At 43.2% G+C, this 20824-nt stretch overlaps 1 protein-coding gene across 6 annotated transcripts in view; it reads left to right on the top strand.

Moving 5' to 3' along the window:
• Rprd2 (regulation of nuclear pre-mRNA domain containing 2) overlaps positions 1–20824 on the top strand; it is a 56569-nt gene that overhangs the window by 33654 nt on the left and 2091 nt on the right. For 2 of the 6 annotated variants that reach the window (XM_063281097.1, XM_039103792.2), the window contains 5 exons: positions 3569–3851; positions 5933–6193; positions 8107–8307; positions 13220–14401; positions 14542–14630. In XM_063281097.1, coding sequence (XP_063137167.1) covers positions 3569–3851; positions 5933–6193; positions 8107–8307; positions 13220–14401; positions 14542–14630 — 2016 coding nt within the window. Of the gene's footprint in view, positions 1–3568; positions 3852–5932; positions 6194–8106; positions 8308–13219; positions 19654–20824 lie in introns of those variants that run through there. The other 4 variants (XM_063281096.1, XM_063281095.1, NM_001427343.1 and 1 more) reach the window with 2 other exon arrangements.

Here is a 20824-nt window from a genome sequence, read left to right as displayed (position 1 = left end):
AGAAATACATATGGGTAAAACATACATGACTCTCTACATAGACTATACTAGTTTTAGAATCTGGTAAGATGCCTTAAAGGGTGGTAAAGGTACTTGCTGCCAAACCCGATGACCTACGTTCAGTCCCTAGGACTCGCCTGGTAGGAGAAAACCAGCTTTCCCACAGACTTATCTGTGACAGCTGTCTGCTTGCTGTGGCATACACTCACCCATATGCCCACCTCCAGAATACATATGTATAATTTATATATTATTTGTTGCGGTATGTATTTACTATTATTCAGTATATATAAGTTAGTTATAGAGAGGGAGAGGGAGACGAGAAGCAAAGGGAAAGAGGCAGAGGTCCGTGAAAAACTGGGTGTTGTTACATACCTTTGATCCAGCACTCAGGAGGTGAAGGTGGAGGCAAACAGGTCACTGAATACAAGGCCAGCCTGGTCTACAGAGCTAGTTCCAGGACAGCTAGGGCTAAAGAGAAACTTGTCTCAAAAACTAAGTGTGTGTGTGTGTGTGTGTGTGTGTGTGTGTGTGTGTGTGTGTACACATACACTTTTAAAACTTTCTTATTGGGAGGCATGTGTAAGAGAGTAGACAGGAACATATCCTATGGCACATGTTGTGTATGTCAGAAGATAAAACAGTAACAACAAACAAAAAGTGGTTGGTCAGTTCTGCCCTTCCTCTTGTCAAGGTCTCAGCCATTTGAGGCTCTAATTTTGTTTCCCTGTACTGCGAAAAGCCCTACTCATTAGTGTAATCGACCTTTTGTGTCCTTTTTGTCTGGACACTCAAGTTTTTACACTGTTCCCCAAAACCCAAACCTCAGGGAACAGGACACCACTGACACTAACCGGCTTTCTCCATGGTCTTTCTGCTGGTGTCCTTCTCTTAAGTTTTGGTCGCACCAGCAGTTTCTAGTACATTCAGATACACTGTGATGTTCTCTGTTGTGTGCGTTGTATATGAAGGTGTGTATGTGCATTGTATATGAAGATGTGTATGTGCATTGTATGTGAAGGTGTGTATGTGCATTGTATGTGAAGGTGTATATGTGCATTGCAGTGCACTTGCCTGCACGTGCACATAGGGAGGCCACTGGAGGTTGTCGACTGCAGGTGTCTTCTCTTTTTTCCCCCCAAAGATTTATTTATTTTAATTTTATGTGTATGAGAGTTTTGTCTACAAGCATGTCTATATCATGTACATACTGTGGGTTCTGGATGGACCCAGGTCCTCCGGCCTCCTTCTTTATTTGAGACAAGATCTCTCACTGAACTTGAATCTTATGGTTTCAGCTAGACTGGCACACAGCAAGTCCTCAGGATCTTCCTGTCCTGCCCTGACCCTTCCACCCACAGCCCTGTTACAGTCACCACACCAGTCTTTAAGTGGGTATCGGGTACTGAACCCAGTGCTAGTGAGACATCTCCCCAACTTCTGGGTTCCATCTGCCTAGGTTTTTTTGATGTTGGGGTTTTTTCCAGGGAGATGCAGGGCGGGGGTGGGGGCGGGGGCGGGGGGTTGTACAGCCCTAGCTGTTTTAGGACTCACCCTCAAACTGACCTCAAACTCAGAGGCTGCTTCAGCCTCCTGGGTGCTGGGTTTAAATGTGCATGCTACCATGCCAAACTTGTGTTCTCTCTCTCTCTCTCTCTCTCTCTCTCTCTCTCTCTCTCTCTCTCCCCCCCTCCCCTTCGCCCCCTCCCCTTCCCCTCTTTCTCTCTGTCTCAAAATTTATTGAGGTATATGGTTGTTTGTCTTCATTCACATCTGCATATCAGAAAAGGACATTGGATCCCGTGGAACTACAGTTCTAGACAGTTTTGAGCTGCCGTGTGGGTACTGGGGATTCAGCCACTGCTTTTAGCCACTGAGGCACATCTCCAGCACATGTGGCTCCACGCCTGCCTGACCCCCACCCCCTCCCATTTTGTAAGAATATTTTGAGGGTTTTTTTTTTTTGTGTGTGTTATTGTTGTTTTGTTTTTTTTTTTTTGTTTTTTTAACTTTTCAAAATTTACTTTGTACATGAATATATGCCTCTGCATACACATCTGTGTATCACGTTGATGCAGTGTTCTTGGAGTCTAGAAGAGAGTGTCAAGTCAGCTGTAATCTGTAAGTGGTTATAAGCCACCCATGTGGGTGCTGGGAATTGAACTATGTCCTCTGGAAAAGCAGTCAGTGCTCCTAAACTGCTGAGCTATGTCTTGAGCCTTTGTATGTGTTGTCTACATGTATGTGTATGTACATGACCATGACAGGTGTGCCTTTTGTCCTCAAAGGCAGAAAGAGAGTGTTAGATCTCCTGGAATTGGAGTTACAAGCAGTTGTGACCTCTCATGTGGGTTCTGGGAAACTGAATGCAAGTTCTCTGTAAGAGTAGCCAGTGTCCTTATCTCCTAGGTGCTGGGATTGCAGACATGTGCCACTGTACCCAGTATATTAGTTAGTGTCTTTTTAAATATCTAGCCAAAATAATACCTACAATGTGACAGTTCAAGACTCTGAAAACAAAAGGAAGGGAGGGTAAGGTAGCTGAGTGTAAGCACCTGCTACCAAACCTAAAGACCTGGGCAGTGGAGGGGAGAGCAGCTCCTCTCACAGTTTGCTCTCTGACCTCTGTACATGCAGTGATTTAAAAAGCACCAAGCTTTAAGATAATCAAGAGATGAGGACACAGCAGCAGGCCACTGAGATGGCTCTGCAGGTAAAGACAAGTCTTTTTTCAGGAGTTGCATGCCATGGTGCATATTCACACACACACACACACACACACACACACACACACTCTCTCACACACTCACTCACACTCTCACACACTCACACTTAAGTAGTAAGAAAAAGGAGCTAGATAATCAGTTTACAGCAAGTTACTGGCATCAGCATTAGCCATGATGAGTTGTGAGTGTATTAGAATGGCAGCTCTGTGCTCTTCCTCCTAAACACTCATGATCTCTGTCTAATCATGAAAAAAAATCACTAGACAAATATCAATTGACCTTTCCAGTGTTCTTCTGAATTATTAAAGTAAATATACACATTTGTTAAAGTCATCAGGAACAAATTTCAAGAATATCACAAATGAGAGACCGGGGTAACATGACTTCTGTGGGATCTGAAATCCAATACTGACTTAGAAAAGGAATAGTGGGCAAAAAAGAGGAAATCTGGACAAAGCAAAAACTTTGGTGAATAATTGCCAATACCAGCTCATGACGGTGACTGACACAGCATTTCTATCAAGTTAAGCAAAGTTTGAGCACATACAAGACTTGAGTTCGATCTTTGGAGCCTGCATAAAAATGGAAGAAAAGAACTTACTCCAGTTTTCCTGTGACCTTCACATACACATCATGGCCTACCCACCCATTATCCATCATATACACATACACGATAAACTTAAAAGATTTCTAACAGCTGAGGGTAGTAATATCACTGAGCAGAAGTAGAAACCCAAGACTACTCTGTGCTCTGCGATATTCTTGTTTTGTGCCAGTTTTGTCAAATGATAGCTAGGTGTTCCTTATGTCAAGAAATAAGCACTTTTCTTTCTCTCTCTTAGGCTTACAAAACCTTCGCTAACCGAGTAAACAACTTAAAGAAGAAGTTGGATCAGTTGAAGTCAACCCTTCCTGATCCTGAGGAGTCACCAGTCCCCTCTCCAAGTATGGATGCTCCTTCTCCAACTGGTTCCGAGTCTCCATTTCAGGGTATGGGAGGTGAAGAATCCCAGTCACCAACCATGGAGAGTGACAAATCTGCCACACCTGAGCCTGTGACAGATAACCGTGACGTGGAGGACATGGAACTCTCAGATGTGGAAGATGATGGATCAAAAATCATTGGTAGGCCTGCCATGGTTCCCACAGTTAATCAGCACAGAGGAGGAAGGGTTCTCACTGACTGATCTTCCACAGACCTGGAGGTCAGAGCCACAGCCTTTCACAGGCAGTGTGCCCAGTGTTCATAACAATTTTATTTTTATACATTACAGAATACAAATAGTTTGGATATATTTATAATACAAGAATTTGTAACACTTAAGTGCTTTTTGTTTCTTCTTAAAGTGACTAGTGTGAATAAATGGCTCAGTGGTTAGGAGTACTTGCCGGTCTTGCAAAGGACCCGAGTTCAGTTCCCACCACTCACTTGGCAATTCACGATTGCTTGTAACTCCAGTTCCAAGGGCTCTGATATTCTCTTATAACCTCCCTGGACACCAGGCAGAAATGTGCATGTGAATGCAGGCAAAATACACATAAGTAAATCAAAAAAACAATTTAAAGAAAAAGAATTCTAAAGCTGCAGTTTATTAACTATATTTTCACAGCTAACTTGAATTGGTTTTTGTCTGGCATCTGCACTTTTATAATTATTCTTATTAAGTACTTTGACTTCTGTTAAATTAAATAAGCTATTCACTAAGTTCTTTAAAGTAGTAAGAGGAATATAGTCTAAAGTTGTTTTGTTTTCTTTTTTTTTTTTTTTTTTTTCTTTTCTTTTTTTCCGGAGCTGGGGACCGAACCCAGGGCCTTGCGCTTGCTAGGCAAGCACTCTACCACTGAGCTAAATCCCCAACCCTTGTTTTCTTTTTTACACACAATATTTTTATTGATTATTTGGAAATTGCACATTATAACCTGGATCATACTGACTTTCCAGTCCCCTAGATCCCTATCTCCTGCCCCCATGCCACCCCATCCCTGCCTCCAGACATTCCCCAGCCAAAAAAAAAAAAAAAAAAGGAAGGAATAAAAAACCAAGTCCAACCAAAGTTTTTAAGACTTAGAGCATTGCAGTTTCAGATTAGTATTAGTACCTAGGGGCTGGAGAGATGGCGCAGCAGCTAGGAGCGCTGGCTGCCCGTCTCCATTCCCAGCACACAGTGGCAGCCCTCTGCCTCTGTATTTCCACTTCCAGGAAGTCCGATGCCTTTTTCTGACCTCTTGGGGCACTGCATACACATGGAACACATACATACAGTCGTATAAAATTCATATACATAAAATAAATTTGAAAAATAATTAGTGTCTGTTAAACTCACAGTTGGACAACTTGTAGAAGCAAAAACATCATAATAATGTGTATGAGTTTTTGTTACTAAGAAAGTTGTTCATGAAAAAAAACAATACCTTGTGGCAACCATCATCTCCATAAAACAATACAAATGAATAGCAAATAAAGATATGTTCTCAAGAATGTAAGGGGGTGCTATTGGTGCTGCTGCTGCAATGCTCTTTATTTTATTTTATTTTTGGTTATCTTTTTCTCCCTGAACATCCTTATTTCCCTCCCTGGTGTCTCTTGTTGCAGAAAAATACATTTTATGTTTAGCCTTCCACTAATCAGAATATACAAAAGAATCATTAAAAAGTAAGATGCAGTACTTAATTGGCGGGAATGGTCATAAAATATATAGACTGAATTTTTTTTTTAAGATTTATTTATATATGTGAGTACACTGTCTCTCTCTTCAGACGCACCAGAAGAGGGCATCAGGTCCCATTCAGATGGCTGTGAGCCACCATGTGGTTGCTGGGATTTGAACTCAGGACCTCTGGAAGAGCAGTCAGTGCTCTTAACCGCTGAGCCATCTCTCCAGCCCCTAGACTCATCTTTTCTATCTCGTATTTTTTATGTGTGTGAGTGTACAGCCATTTGAATACATGTATATACATACCCCATGGGCCATGGAAGAGGATATCTGTCCCCTGAAGTTGGAGTTTCTGGGCATTGTCAGATGCCTAATATCGCTGCTATGCCTAATATTGCTTTGTTTTGTTTTGTTTTGTTTTGAAGCATAAAGTGTGTGGTGTAGGGCTACCTGTCTTCAAATTAGGAAATATTAGAACATAACATTGTTTCATTTTGGACATAAAATCTAGAAAATAGGTCATAAAATTGTCTCCTTTGTTTGTTCAAACAGTGGAGGACAGGAAAGAAAAACCTGTGGAGAAACCAGCTGTCTCTACTGGTGTGGTCACCAAGTCAACAGAAAATATCTCGAAAACCTCACCATGTGCCCCACCGTCTGTGCCCACGACAGCAGCCCCGCCTCTCCCAAAGCCTCTGAACACTTCACTTCTGTCCCCTTCCCCAACTTTGGTTTTGCCAAACCTGGCAAATGTGGATCTGGCAAAGATCAGTTCCATCCTTAGCAGCCTAACATCAGTCATGAAAAATACGGGTAAGTGAGCCCAGTGACGATGCTAAACCACTGATTTCCATCTTTTTTCTTTTTTTTAACTGAACCATCAAAGTGGTTTTGGTTTGGTTTGGTTTTTTTTGTTTTTTTGTTTTTTCTTTTGTGGGTGGTGGTGGTGAAATTTCTTAAAATTTTTTCATCAAAAATACATTTAGACACCATAGAAAAGTCAAAAAATAATCTTACTACATCAAAGAAAAGCACCCATGTATCTGGATTTGAGGGATTCTATTTGGATACTTTGTCTTTAATAATTAAAGATTTGTCTATATTATCTTTAAATCGGCTTTTTAAAACTTAAGTATGTATCACAGATTTTATGTTATTAAATATTCATCTAAACAGCTGGTTGTGGTGGCACACATCTGTAATCTCAGCACTTGGGAAAAGAGGCAGAAGCATCAGGAGTTCAAGGATAGCCTGGGCTACATGAGGCCCATTCTGAACAGAAATGATGGAGATCGGTCAGGAGACGGTTCTGTGAGTGAAGTTCTTGATTCGCAAGCGTGAGGGAGGGCCTGAGTTTAGATTGCCAGCACCCATAGAAAAACAGGCTGAGCTCTGTGTGTGTAAGCCCACTGTTGGGAGTGAGTACAGACAGGTAGAGACTGGGGAGTGGCAACCAGTCTAGCAGAAACTGGAAGTTCCAGTGATTGACATCATCTCCCAAAATTAGATAGTGACAGAGGAAGACACATAGTGTCATTTTGGTCTCCATGTGCATACAATGTGGGAATGTATAACTGTGCATATATCACACTCAGAAAAAGTCATCTACAGTAATGGCTTTATATGATAAGAATTGTTACTAGACATTACTGTTTCCAGCTTTTCACTTTATAAAGAAAATTGAACTCCTTGTCATGCAAACCTGATGAGACCTACATTCAATCTCCAGGATCCATGTAAAGGTGGCAGGAATGATGTGGCTCCATTAAATTCTCCCATTAGCCACACACTAACAATGATAAATGTGATAATAGACTGTACTGCACAACACGCAGGTGCAGGAGGACACAGAAACACATTTTCTCACCTGTGCCTGCCCATGCTGTAGTATTTTTGGGAAAATAATGAGCATATGAACTAGATGTGCTGCCACCTATAACATGAGCACTAAGGAAGCCAAGCGGGAAGACTAAGAATTAAAGGCCAGCCTGGGGTATATTATGAGACCCTGTTTAAAAAAATACAAAACCAAAAGGCAGCATATAGCTTTTAAATTGTTATCCAAGAGTACACTATTTTATATACCTAGTGTTTCGAATTTTAATTGTTCCTAACCCTTCCCATTGTCATGTTCAATCTTGAAAAGATAATATCTATATTTTTATTAAAGATTATTTTTCATTTGTTCATTTATCTTTCTTTGTAAAACATCTGTTCATAGTGGTTTTGTCATATTTTAAGAAATCAAATGTTTTCTTGCGTCTGCATTTACCTTTTTACTGTGTTGATAACTGACCCAGTGTTTTGAAGTGCAAAAGTGTAAAGGGCTTTATTTGTATAATGTCACTTTAAAGGCTGTGTAAGAGAAAAACCCTTGCCACTCACATAGACACGTGGTGACAGCGTTCTGCAGTGGCAGTGCCTTTGATCCCGCCATCCTGCTGGATTCGCTGAGCATCATGGGAGCAGAAGCAGGTTGCCTGCTCTGTTCTGGTTGCCACTCTGAAAACCAAGGAATATGCATGAAAATAACATAGTGCTTGTTTGTTTTAAGACTATTCCAAATAGAAACAACAGTTATCTTCAGATGTTTTTCTTTGTATATGTCAAAATGGGCACTATTTGTGGATCAGTCACCAGAATTACTATTAAAACAATCTTTGATTGAGTGGAAAGTGTCATGAATTGAGCATTGCATTTTCTTGAGTTCATCTTTCTGCCACCAGGGGTCAGTTCTGCATCAAGACCTTCTCCAGGAACTCCTACCAGTCCCAGCAGCCTCAGCAGTGGCCTGAAAACACCTGCACCCGCCACAACACCATCTCACAACCCTCTGGCAAATATCCTGTCAAAGGTGGAGATCACCCCAGAGAGCATCCTCTCTGCTCTTTCTAAAACCCAGACACAGTCAGCCCCTGCACTTCAAGGTAAACTGACATGTGCCAGAGGGACTTGAATTGTGAATGTTTGTCTCCAGTGTAACCTTGAATTCTAGTTCTGAGGAATGCAAAGCCATGAAGTATACCATATAGTTAATTCATTACTGTCTTTATAGTTATCATTTATGACATGGCAGTTACAGAATTGCAAATGTCATCACTAAAAGAGACTCTAATATTTATAGTAATATCCTCCGTTCAGGTAAGGAAACTAGGCTCATGAGTGATGTGGTTGGTTAAGGTGATGAGTCTGGACTGAGACTAGAAGCCAGATGTGTTGCTTAGCTAATACTCTATCCTGCAACAGAGCACTGCTGGGCTTCCTTTAACCCTAGCTCTTAGTGCAGGGTGTGGAGAGAAAGAGAGAGAGAGAGAGAGAGAGAGAGAGAGAGAGAGAGAGAGAGAGAGAGAGAGTGTTTTGAGTTTTAATATATAACTTATAATCAAATATAACCTTATCCTTATATATATATTTTTTTTTCTCCCTTCTATCTGTAGTCTCTGCCTCATTTAAACTTCTCTTTTTGGCTTTCTCAGCTATGTCTTGTACATAAAATTGCTTCCGTTTTTCATGAATCATATTTGATCTTTCTTATTTTCCAGATTCCTACACAACCCTTCTTAAACATCTCAGTGTAATTATGCAGTTAATTGTAATTTCCAGAACAGTATCATCGTTGTTAAAGCCAGGTAGTTCTAGGTAACATTTAGCAATGACTAGAGATACTTTGTTTCAACTGGGACAGAAACTCTGTTTAGCATTAATGGGTCAAGGTCAGAGAACCGTTGAATATCTTATAATGCATAGAATAGTTTTCAACCACAAAAATGTACCCAGGCTAGAATATCAGCAGACAAGGTGAGGAACCCTATCCTTATGAGTTGAAAGAAATGTGCTCTGACAAGATGAGAAATAAAAACACAGAAAATAACCCCTTAATGGAATATAGCAGAGTTTGTCACCTTTCTTTTGCTTTTAGAAAATGGAACTCTTAGCCAAGTGTGGTGGCTATAATTCCAGCACTTGGAAGGCAGAGGCGGGTGGATCTCTGTGAATTCCAGGCCAGGGTAGTCTACAGAGCATGTTCCAAAACAGCCAGAGCTACACAGGGGGTCCTATTTGTTTGTTTGTTTTTGACTTATTTATTTGTTTTATGTGAGTACACTGTTGCTGTTTTCAGTCACACAAGAAGGCATAGGGTTCTATTACAGATGGTTGTGAGCCACCATGTGGTTGCTGGGAATTGAACTCAGGACCTCCGGAAGAGCAGTCAGTGTTCTTAACTGCTGAGCCATCTAAACTTTTCAGCATGGTAAGGACATAAATACTCATGTTCACCCTAACACTGTAAAAAATCTTTCAGAGGCCAACAAGATAGCTTAGTCGATAAAGCCACTTGCTGCCAAACCAGACTACCTGAGACCCACATGGCGGAAGAAGAAACTCTGCTCCCTCAAATTGTTCTCTCTTTATCACACATACACAGAGTATAGTTTTTTTTTTAAGACTTTTGTTTTGGGGTTGGGGATTTAGCTCAGTGGTAGAGCACTTGCCTAGCAAGCGCAAGGCCCTGGGTTCGGTCCCCAACTCCGAAAAAAAAGAAAAGAAAAAAGAAAAAAAAAACTGCAAAAAAAAAAAAAAAGACTTTTGTTTTGTTTTTTAAACAAAAAAGAAATTTTGTCCAGGTGTGGGTATGGTGGTACATGCCTTTAATTAGCACTTAGGAGGCAGAGGCAGGTAGCTTTCTTGAGTTAGAGGGCAGCCTGGTCTGCAGTGTGAGTTTGAGGACAATCAGGGCTACATAGAGAAACCCTATCTTTTAAAAAAAATTTTTTTCCTTAGAACTTTATTTTAATTTTGCTATCCACAGTCCTACTGATGGATTTTCCAAAAAAAAAAAGACTTCACAGCTTGTTGAGGTAAAGAAGTATAATAAAGTGTCAAAAAGAAGTTTATGTCTTACAAAATATAAGTAACAGCTGTCTCTTTTTCACTTATTTATAGGGGAGGGGTTTATGTGCCTTTATTCTTACGGAGGTCAAAGGACAACTTGTAGAAATTGTTTCTCTTCCCTACAATATGGATGCTGAGAATCAAACTCAAGTCTGCGGGCTTGGCATTGGGTGCCTTACCCATTGAGCCACCGCACTAACTTGACAGTAACTGTCTTTGAAAAAGCAGTAGTCTATGGAATAAGTCTGAGAGATAAAACTAAGTAACTTTAAAAAGTCTTGCATACCTCACATCTGTAGTCTTAGCATTTGGTCATGATTGCTATGATTTCTAGGCTAACCCTGGGCTGTGTAGCAAATGTGTGTTTGAGAAAACAGTATATAAACAAGTAGACAGGCATGGCGCTGCACGCCTTTAACCCCAGCACTGAGGAAGCAGAGGCCGGTGAGTCTGAAGCCATCATGGTCTATGTTGTGAGTTCTAGGGCAGCCACGGTTATGTAGTCAAACCCTGTCTCAAAAAACCAACAAAAGAATAAATAAACAAAGGGTAGACCTGGTTTGTGTGACCCTTACCTGGGTCAGACTGGCAGAAGTATCGTAATTTATCCAGTGTAGGCTAAAGAGCAAGTGCTAGGCCACCACGGGGTATACAGCAAGACTGAAAAAGACCCACCTGAACCAGGGCTGTAGCTCAGTGCAAAGCACTTGCCTACACATGTAGAGCAAAACAAGAAGAACAGTTAAGTTTGTCTCTAGTGCTGCGGGTTTGTAGACGTTTTAGCCACCATAGACGTAATGATGAACTTTTCTCGAAACTCTGAAAATGGAGCTCTGGTAAGACTCAGGTACTGTTGATCCTGAGTTTACAGTTATAGAACTCAACACACCACAGATGTCCTGTTGCCTTTGGTAGTTAAGAAATGGAAGCAGCCTCAGTACCCATCCACAGATAGTTAAACAAAGTGTGCACATATGTCCGTTTGGATTTAATTCAGCCATATGAAGAAAATGAAAAATACAGTATTTGCAAGAAAATGAGTGTAACCAGAGACCATTGTGTTAAGCAGAGTAAGCTAGACAGAAAGACAATTTGGGCCCTCTGGAAGAGCAAACAATGCTCTCAACTGCTTGGCCTGCTCCAGCCACTCTTCTGGCTGGCTGGCTTGCTTGTTTTATTAATTTTTGAGGTGGGGTCTCAACTATATAGTTCTGGCTGACCTTGAGCTTGCTATGGAGACCAGTTTGGCTTTGGATGCATGGAGATCTGCCTGCTTCTGCTTCTGCAGTATTGGGATGAAAGCCATGTGCTACCACAGCCTGACTCTTTTTTTCTAAACTGTGGCTGTAGAAGACCCAATGGCTTGTCTTCCAGTGACTCCTGAGCACATATAGTGAACATTTACACAAACATACACACAAATAAAAACAGGCAGATCTCCATGCATTCAAGGCAAAACTAATCTACATAGTGAGCGCCCAGCATTTAAAAAGTGGAACCAAGAGGATTAGAGTGTAAGGCCACATTTAGCTACATAAGGAATTTGAGGCCCGCCTGGATTCCATAAGAACTCCCACCCCCCAAACATACAGGGCCGGAAAGATGATGCTCAGGCCTGAAGAACATTTACTGCTCCCACAGAGGACTAAGGCTCGGTTCCCAGCATCCACATGGCCGCTCATACCCAACCCTAGCTAAGGAGATCTGATGCCTTTTCCTGGTCTCCATGGACACATGAGGGGTGTGTGTGTGTGTGTGTGTGTGTGTGTGTGTGTGTGTGTGTGTATACACAATATCCATACACATAAAAAAATGAATGCTTTTTTGAAGAGAGAAGGTGTGCAAAAATGCCTCAGTGGGTAAGTGCACTTGTCACAAGCCTGATGACCTAGTTTGGTATTACAGCCCATATAAAGGTAAAAGGAAATAATTGATCCCACAGAATTGTCCTCTAATCATTCCATGCATGCTGTGTGTGGCACATGTACCAATACACAAACTCATACACGGTAAAAATTTTGAAAGAAAATATTGTTCCTAAAAAAGTAATTCTGGTTACTGGCTGTGGTGATTCACACCTTTAAACATGGGGTGGGAACATGGGAGGTTGTACAGAAGCTAGTGGATCTCTCTAAGTTCAGGCTAGCCTGGTCTACATAGGAATGTAGGAATACATAGGGAGACCCTGACTCAAAAAAAGAGTAACACCGGGGATTAGAGACATGGTTTGGTGAATAAAAACGTTGGCTGTTCTTCCCAAAGACCTAGGTTTGATTCCCAGCACCCACATAGAGTCTACAACTGTCACTCCAGTTCCAGGGATCCAGTGCCTTTTCCTGGCCTTCTTGGGCACCAGGAATGCATGTGGTGCATAGAGATAACTGAGGACAAAACACCATACACATATAAAATAAAAGCATTGATCTAGCGATAGGCAAACTTGTTGAAAAAATATTCCAGCCTGAGGTTTTACATACGTTCTTTTCCTCTTGAGAACAACAGTGCATGCTAATGTATCAGAATAAATTACAAGGTGGTGGGAATATTCATTTGTGTTTAGAGATTCCACAGCTCGAGCACAGATGCTGGCTTAGAATGTTGTGTCAGAAGGAATTTGCTTCCTTTCCTCTGCTGCTTTGCTTTGTTGAAGCTGTGAATGATTCTGACATTAAAAATCCCTCTCTTTCCTGTTTCCTTTTATTATGGGACTTGCATCTGGATTGTTCTAGGACTATCTGAGTGCTTTGCTGTCTTAGATTGATAAATAGACCTGATTTGTTTTGTCTCATCTAGGCACTGCCTGTTTAGTCTAGATTCCTTTTAACTTCATATTTTAAAGTCTATCTGGTTCCCACCAGAGTGAGTGATGGTATCTAATAAGCCTGCCTTGTTTTCATTATAGTGTGGGTAGTTGTTCTCTTTAACCCCTCTAATCTGTTTCTGCAGGCTTGTCATCTTTACTTCAGAGTGTTACTGGGAACCCTGTGCCAGCCAGTGAAGCTGCTTCACAGAGCACTGCGGCCTCCCCTGCCAGCACCACAGGCTCTGCTGTAAAGGGGAGAAATCTGCTCTCCAATACCCAGTCTTTTATTTCCAAGAGCTTCAACTATTCTCCCAATTCTTCAACTTCTGAAGTCTCTTCCACGTCAGCAAGCAAGGCATCCGTTGGGCAGAGCCCAGTCCTCCCAAGCACTACTTTTAAACTACCGTCCAGTTCTTTAGGATTTACAGGCACACACAATACTAGCCCTGCTGCCCCACCTACTGAAGTTGCCATGTGCCAATCCTCAGAGGTCTCCAAGCCAAAGCCAGAATCAGAGTCCACCTCTCCAAGCCTGGAAATGAAGATCCACAATTTCCTGAAAGGTAATCCTGGTTTCAGCGGCTTGAACTTAAACATCCCAATCCTGAGCAGCCTGGGGTCCAGTGCCCCATCAGAGGGCCATTCCTCGGACTTCCAGCGTGGTCCTACCAGCACTTCAGTTGACAACATCGATGGAACTCCGGTTCGGGATGAACGGAGTGGGACACCCACCCAGGATGAGATGATGGATAAGCCTACATCCAGCAGTGTAGACACTATGTCCCTACTGTCTAAGATCATCAGCCCTGGTTCCTCAACACCCAGCAGTATAAGATCGCCACCTGCTGGAGGAGATGAAAGCTACCCCCAGGAGCCCCCCAGTTCTGTGTCTACATATCGACCCTTTGGCCTGGGCGGTGGCTCTCCCTACAAGCAGTCTTCTAGTGCAGTTGAGAGGCCGTCATCACTGATGGACTCTTCACAGGAAAAGCTCTTCCCAGATACTTCCTTCCAGGAAGATGAGGACTACCGAGACTTTGAATATTCAGGGCCTCCACCATCTGCCATGATGAACCTAGAGAAGAAACCAGCCAAATCTATCCTGAAGTCAAGCAAGCTTTCTGATGCCACCGAGTACCAGCCAATCCTGTCTAGTTACAACCACAGGGCCCAAGAGTTTGGGGGCAAGTCTGCCTTTCCTCCATCTGTAAGGGCCCTCCTGGACTCTAGTGAGAACTGTGACCGCCTCTCATCTCCCCCTGGGCTCTTTGGTGCCTTCAGCATAAGAGGGAGTGAACCTGGGTCTGAGCGGTCACCATCTCCGAGTAAAAATGATTCATTTTTCACCCCTGACTCCAACCACAGTGGCTTGTCTCAGTCTACTGCTGGACATCTCACTTTGCCACAGACGCAGTACCCAGACTCTCCTCACTCAGTCCCACATCGGTCCGTTTTCTCTTCACAGAATACCCTTGCCGCTCCAGCGGGTCACCCACCCACATCAGGCGTGGAGAAAGTCCTGGCCTCTACGATTTCCACCACATCGACGATTGAGTTTAAGAACATGCTTAAAAATGCCTCACGCAAGCCCTCAGACGATAAGCATTTTGGCCAGACCCCCAACAAGGGTACTTCAAGTGATGGTGTCAGTCTGTCAAACCTCACCCAGCCCAGCTTGCCTACCACTGACCAGCAACAAGAAGAACACTATCGAATAGAAACTCGTGTTTCCTCCTCCTGTTTAGACTTGCCTGACAGCACAGAAGAAAAGGGGGCCCCCATAGAAACTCTAGGTTATCATAACGCAGCTAATAGGAGGATGTCAGGGGAGCCGATACAGACTGTAGAGTCTGTAAGAGTTCCTGGGAAGGGAAATAGAGGACATGGGCGGGAGGTTTCCAGAGTGGGTTGGTTTGATCTGAGCACACCAGGCAGCTCTTTTGACAATGGTCCCTCAAGTGCCTCTGAGTTGGCATCCCTTGGGGGTGGGGGCAGCGGAGGCCTAACTGGCTTTAAGACAACGCCGTACAAGGAACGGGCACCCCAGTTTCAGGAGAGTGTCACCAGCTTTCGTTCCAACAGTTTCAACTCAACATTTGAGCATCATCTCCCCCCATCCCCCTTGGAACATGGGACACCCTTCCAGAGAGAGCCAGTGGGGCCGTCATCTGCCCCACCTGCCCCTCCTAAGGATCATGGTGGTATCTTCTCTCGAGAGGCACCCACTCATCTGCCCTCTGTGGATCTTTCGAACCCCTTTACAAAGGAGGCATCTCTGGCCCATGCTGGCCCACCACCTCCTCCTGGAGAGCACAGTGGAGTTCCTTTCCCTCCACCACCCCCTCCTCCACCCCCTGGGGAACTTAGCAGTGGAGGGAGTGGTGTCCCCTTTGCTACTCCGCCCCCTCCTCCACCCCCTGTTGACCACTCTGGGGTTGTACCTTTCCCAACTCCACCACTGCCAGAGCATGGAGTGACTGGGGCTGTGGCAGTTTTTCCCAAGGACCATAGTTCCCTCCTTCAAGGGACCATGGCTGAGCATTTTGGGGTGCTCACAGGACCCAGGGACCTCAATGGCCCTGGTCTTAGCCGTGCACGAGAGAGCCTGAGCCTGCCTTCCCACCCTCTGGATCACCTGGGCCCAGCCCTTGGAGGAGGTGGGGGAGGCAACAGCAGCAGCAGTGGCCTTCCCTTGGGTCCTGCACACAGAGACGCCATCAGCCGAAGTGGTGTGGTTTTCCGGAGTCCCCGGCCAGACTTCCGGCCCAGGGAAGCTTTTCTCGGCAGAGACCCGTTCCACAGTTTAAAGAGGCCCAGGCCGCCTTTTGTTAGAGGCCCTCCGTTCTTTGCACCAAAACGCCCATTCTTCCCTCCCAGGTACTGATGGAAATCTGGGGAAGGCATTTTGAACAGTCTAGAGAGCATTGGAAGTAGCAGTTTGGGTTTTTGTTTTAATTTGTTTTTCCTTTCTTGATTTTTGTTTTGTTTCATTTTGTTTTTTAATGAAGGGCCTTCCTTCCAAATTCAGAAAGCATACATGGTAACAGTTTGCTATTATCCAGTCCTCTCTCCACACCTAGGACCTTTCCCAAGTTGTTTGTATTTTTTCTTAAAACAAAAAAACCAAGTAAACATAACCAAAGCCACAATGGCTGGGGGTGTGGGGAGTGGGGAGGAAAACCGTTATTTTATCCCACCTATTGGAGAGATTATTTACATTCAAAATAAACCTTCGGTCAGCACAGATACTAACGTGCAATGCTGGGTGTTATTTGGGTCTTGGCCTGGCTGGTGCTCAGTAGGAGGATCCCTGTCTCCTTCCCTCCAGCTAAGCAACGTCTGTAACCAGCTTGGCTCCCCCTTTATATTCTCTGCCCTGCAGAAGGCCTAGAGTGTGCAGAGAGACAGTGCAGGCAGTTCTGGGCCCGTCGGGTGTGTTTGCTTAATTCTAAGGCATGCTGAAACAGAGCACTTTGCCTTTTTTAAGCAGCCTCCACTGAACTATAACCAGGCAGTTACTCTGAGGCAGTACAAACTTCATACTATGTAGTAAAAAGTTCTCTTGCTGGATGTGGTAGAACACAGAACCCCAGCACTGGGAGGCAGGGACAAGAGAATGGCAAGTTTGAGGCCAGCTTGGGCTACGTAGTGGAACTTTGTCTCAAAAAGAAAGAAAAACGAAGTCTCTTTGTTGAAAGAAAAAGCTGAATATAATTTCAAGGTTAAAATGGGAAATGATCACAATGTGTAAAACTAGGGAAGGGTCATTCAGTGGTGCTGTGTGACCATCCTTTGTAAACAAGGACAAGGGAAACATTTTGATGGTTCTGCATTTCTCTTCTAAGCCCTTGTCTTCTGATTTCCCTTACTTTTTCTCCCTCAGTTATTCTAAGTTGGTGAGTGTAGGTAAAATATCATCCCTGCCTTCTTAAATATTTAAGTAGACACTTTACTATGGTGCCTAACTGGTGGTTGTCAGCAAACATTAACTATTAGAGAAAGGAAAATATTTTGTCTTTATAGTTTCTTTCTGCCCCCACCCCATCTCAGTCCTATATTCACCTGTTCTTGCTGTTCAGAGGCGATTGAGTGGTATCCTTGTATGACAGCTGTGTAGGTGTGTCTTAGAGACAGGTGGGTATTGCTGGCCATGCCTTTACAGAGAATCGGTGTCCTGGTGAATCCATGTTAGCCCTCAGCAAATAGCAACTTGGTGCTTCCAGTGCCCACCTTCAATCCCCCACCCTCTTGTCACCTGCTACTTGTTCTGCCTGAGTCATTGCTGTGGCGGGGAGAGCTCTTCCCTGCAGTAAAGGGCTTGTTTGTGTTACTGCATCTAGTTCTTAAGGTAAAGACAATCACTGTGCTCGGAGTGTTTCTGTCTTTGTATCTGGGGAGCAAATACTGCATAGTAGGTTTTCTGTTGGTGTGTTGCACCAGGGTGCATGCTGATAATCTCCAGCTAGGTGTGCAAAACAATGTGTTGAGCTTTTGAAGGAATTCCAGCAAGTTAACATAGAGGTAAAGGAGTACTTTGGATTTCTCAGTGGGGTAGCAAAAATGGATGGAAGTGTGGCATGTGGTCACAGACAATCCTTTGTCTCAGAACAAACCACTTTTTTTTCCTGAAGAAAGACTGTCCAGCACAACCTGGGAGCTGTGTTCTGTGTGAACGATGCAGCAAGACATTCTCAGAATTCACATCCCGTTTGGAGCCAGTTCTTTCTTTCCTCCCTCAAGCCTCTCTGCCCTGTAGATCTCCCCACAAAAATGCATGATATCATGACCTCGTGTGTGAGGTTGGGTATATAGCATAGCAAAGCAAGGGAAATATAGTTATATATTGAGTCTTAAGACATTTCTTTAGTAAAAAAGTATCAAACAATGGGGGTGGGGGCAGGGAAATTGTGACTTTCAGAATTAATTTTTTTCCCAGAAATTAAGTGGGGGTGTTTTTCAGTCTAGAATAAAAGAATGTGAATTCTTTCCACCACTCTTATTTAAGCTTAAACATACTGTTTACTTGAAAAGGCTCTCTGACCATTTAATTTTCTAAAAAAAACAAACAAACAAACAAAAAAAAAAAACAGGGAAGTATCAGGAAAGTGGCTTCTGGAATGTTGAAGCAGGATAACTTGTCTTCAAAAACCTAGTGGCCACCACATGACAGGAGTGCTTTGTGCAGTTCAAGGATGGACTTTCCAGGGCCTGGGGGTTTGTGGGATATTTTTTGTTTTGTTTTTGCCACAAGATCTTCAGTGTGTTTGTTTCAGGGTGGAAGTGGGGGTTGTATGAAGCTGTCAGATATTCTAAGGAAATCTTCCTGCAACAGTAAATGAAGACAACTGTATATTTGTGATATAGTGAAACAAAAGACATTTCTGGTATTCATAAAGATAAAGCAAGGATTTTATTCTTCCTGTGTCTGTGATTTAAACTCGGTACCATACTCTGACTTTTGTATTTCACCCTGAGTTTAAAAATAAATAAACAAGATATTTTTTAAAGAATGAACAACATAGTGTGTCTTAGCAAGGACATGAGTCATATGAAGCAGAATGAGTAGTTGTCACTGAGGTCCTCAATGCTCACTGTAAAGCCACACAGAATTCCATGAATACTCCAATGCCACACAGAGCTCAGCAATGCTATGTCAGATAGGATCCTTAAGGGGTTTCAGAGAGTTTATTCAGCTTAGACAGGAGCACCTCTCTGCCCTCTGAGGTCAGCAGAACTTGGTTTGACTCCTGGGAGGGTATCAGGAGCAAACTAGGACTTTTCTCCTCTCTGAACCCAGAAACAGTGTTTATGATAACGTGTGGTACAGCAAACCGATCCAGACCATATGAGTAGACTCAGCTTTCTTACTGCAGAGTATCCACTCAGTCCTAATATTACCTGGTGATGGAGTTAGGCCTCAGCTGTTAGTTTTTGAAGCGGCTGTAAATTACTGCTCCTACCCCCACCTTCATATTTTTAACTGGTGGGGTTACTTGTTAAGATTTTTTTAAAAAGTAGATATGTTGGATTGATATTCTCACGTGTTCAGTGTGGAAAACAAGTACATGCTTTAGAGGCAACAACAGTGAAATCCTTTTGGAATGTGTATTAATATCAATAAAATAACTAGTTCTAAAGGTTTGACATTTTTCTTTGAGATTGGGGCTTTGACCAAGGGCCCTTGGCTTTTCTGGTAAGTGCAAGCAGAAGCGACTTCTCTTCTCCAGGAGCCAAAACAGCAGCATTATAGCACAGACCTATGTTAAATTCTCCAGTGAAGATACATCTTGACTATCCAGGGCCAGAGGTGAAACAGGCTTCAGAATGCAGAAAAGCTGGGGGACAGCCCTGAAGATGCCACTAAACTGGCTTTTCACCAGAGGGTATGTGGGAAGGACAGAAGGCGGTGTGTACCCCCCACTTACCTGAGGCATATGTGCCACAAACCTGCCCACCTTGTCTGTTTTCTTCATAGCCACTTAGACTTACCTCTCCGAGCTTCTTGGAAAAAACAAACTGTGTCCAATATTTTGTTTTCCAGCTTAATAAAATATGGTTTTGTTTGTTGCGTGGTTAACTTTCCCCTCTCACATTGACCTTTTCCAGCTGTCCTGCTGACTTGTATATCTGTGTCACTGAAGTCTAGCTGAGCCTCTAAGATCTTCATGGCCTCTTGGGTTTTTTGTTTGTTCCTCTATATTGTCATGGGTGGGATGAGACCATGGTGCTCCAGGGATGGTCACTATATACTTTGTAGATAATTATGTGCTTTCCAAATACTGTACAATCGTGAACCAAGAACAAAAGGTTTTCATTGTAACATTTGTAGTGCCGAGCATCCTACCATTGAAGTGCATCCCTAACCTTCCAGGAACATTTAAAGTAATCACAGAGTGGAGGGAATGTGTGGAAATGGGTCCTTCTGGTCAGCTATCCATATCTGTCCTTGGTCACATATTGGTGATTGATCTGTCATGCAGAAACCATATGTAGTTCTCTCTTACTCCATCCCTTTTCATAACCCAATGAGGCCTAGTAAATGGAATGTTGGCTTAAAAGGATCACAAGGGATAGTCACTACATCTGGGCCAGGCCTGGGTCACTGGCAGGGTAGAAGGCTCTGAACAGCAGCCCTAATTTCATGAAGCTCCGTGTGTCACAATGTCTCAGAAACGACGGCAGCAGTCTAGGGACCACACCCAGCTGCTACAGTGTACTACTAGAGTGACAATGGAATCTGGCTCCACTTCACAGCTCAGTGCCTAGCTGACTGCTCTACCCTTGAAAGAGCACCAGTTTTTAGACTTCCTCATTGGCCTCTGAGCATTTTGAAAACATGGCTTCTGCCCCCCACCCCCAGGTTTTATTTAAGCCAGTCTTACACGGGAGGAATGAGTTACCTCCTCTTGTGTGTAGACTTAGTAACGCCATCAGAATGGGTTTGGGGGTATTAGGATGTTTCTCATACTTGCTTATGAGTAACTAGAGACAAGTCTGATCAGTTGCCATTCACAATTGCTAAGGAATAACTCACAGAGGCTATGGAGATGAGGCTTCTAGAAGGTCACCTATAAGAGCCATCTCTAAAGTAAACATCCTGTTCTGTGTAGAAGGGAAGACCATGAAGTGTGATTTATTAAAAAAAAAAATAACAAAAAACTAGACGTCAGAGTTACTTGTGGAAAGAAAACTTTTTCCCTTAGCCACAAAGTTGGGCTTGGGTGACAGACTAATTCATTGTAGAGCAT

Source organism: Rattus norvegicus, chromosome 2 (assembly GCF_036323735.1).
Source record: "Rattus norvegicus strain BN/NHsdMcwi chromosome 2, GRCr8, whole genome shotgun sequence".
NCBI lineage: Eukaryota > Metazoa > Chordata > Mammalia > Rodentia > Muridae > Rattus > Rattus norvegicus.
The sequence above is the reverse complement of the archived record's forward strand: the minus strand, read 5'-3'. Positions and strand labels throughout refer to the sequence as shown.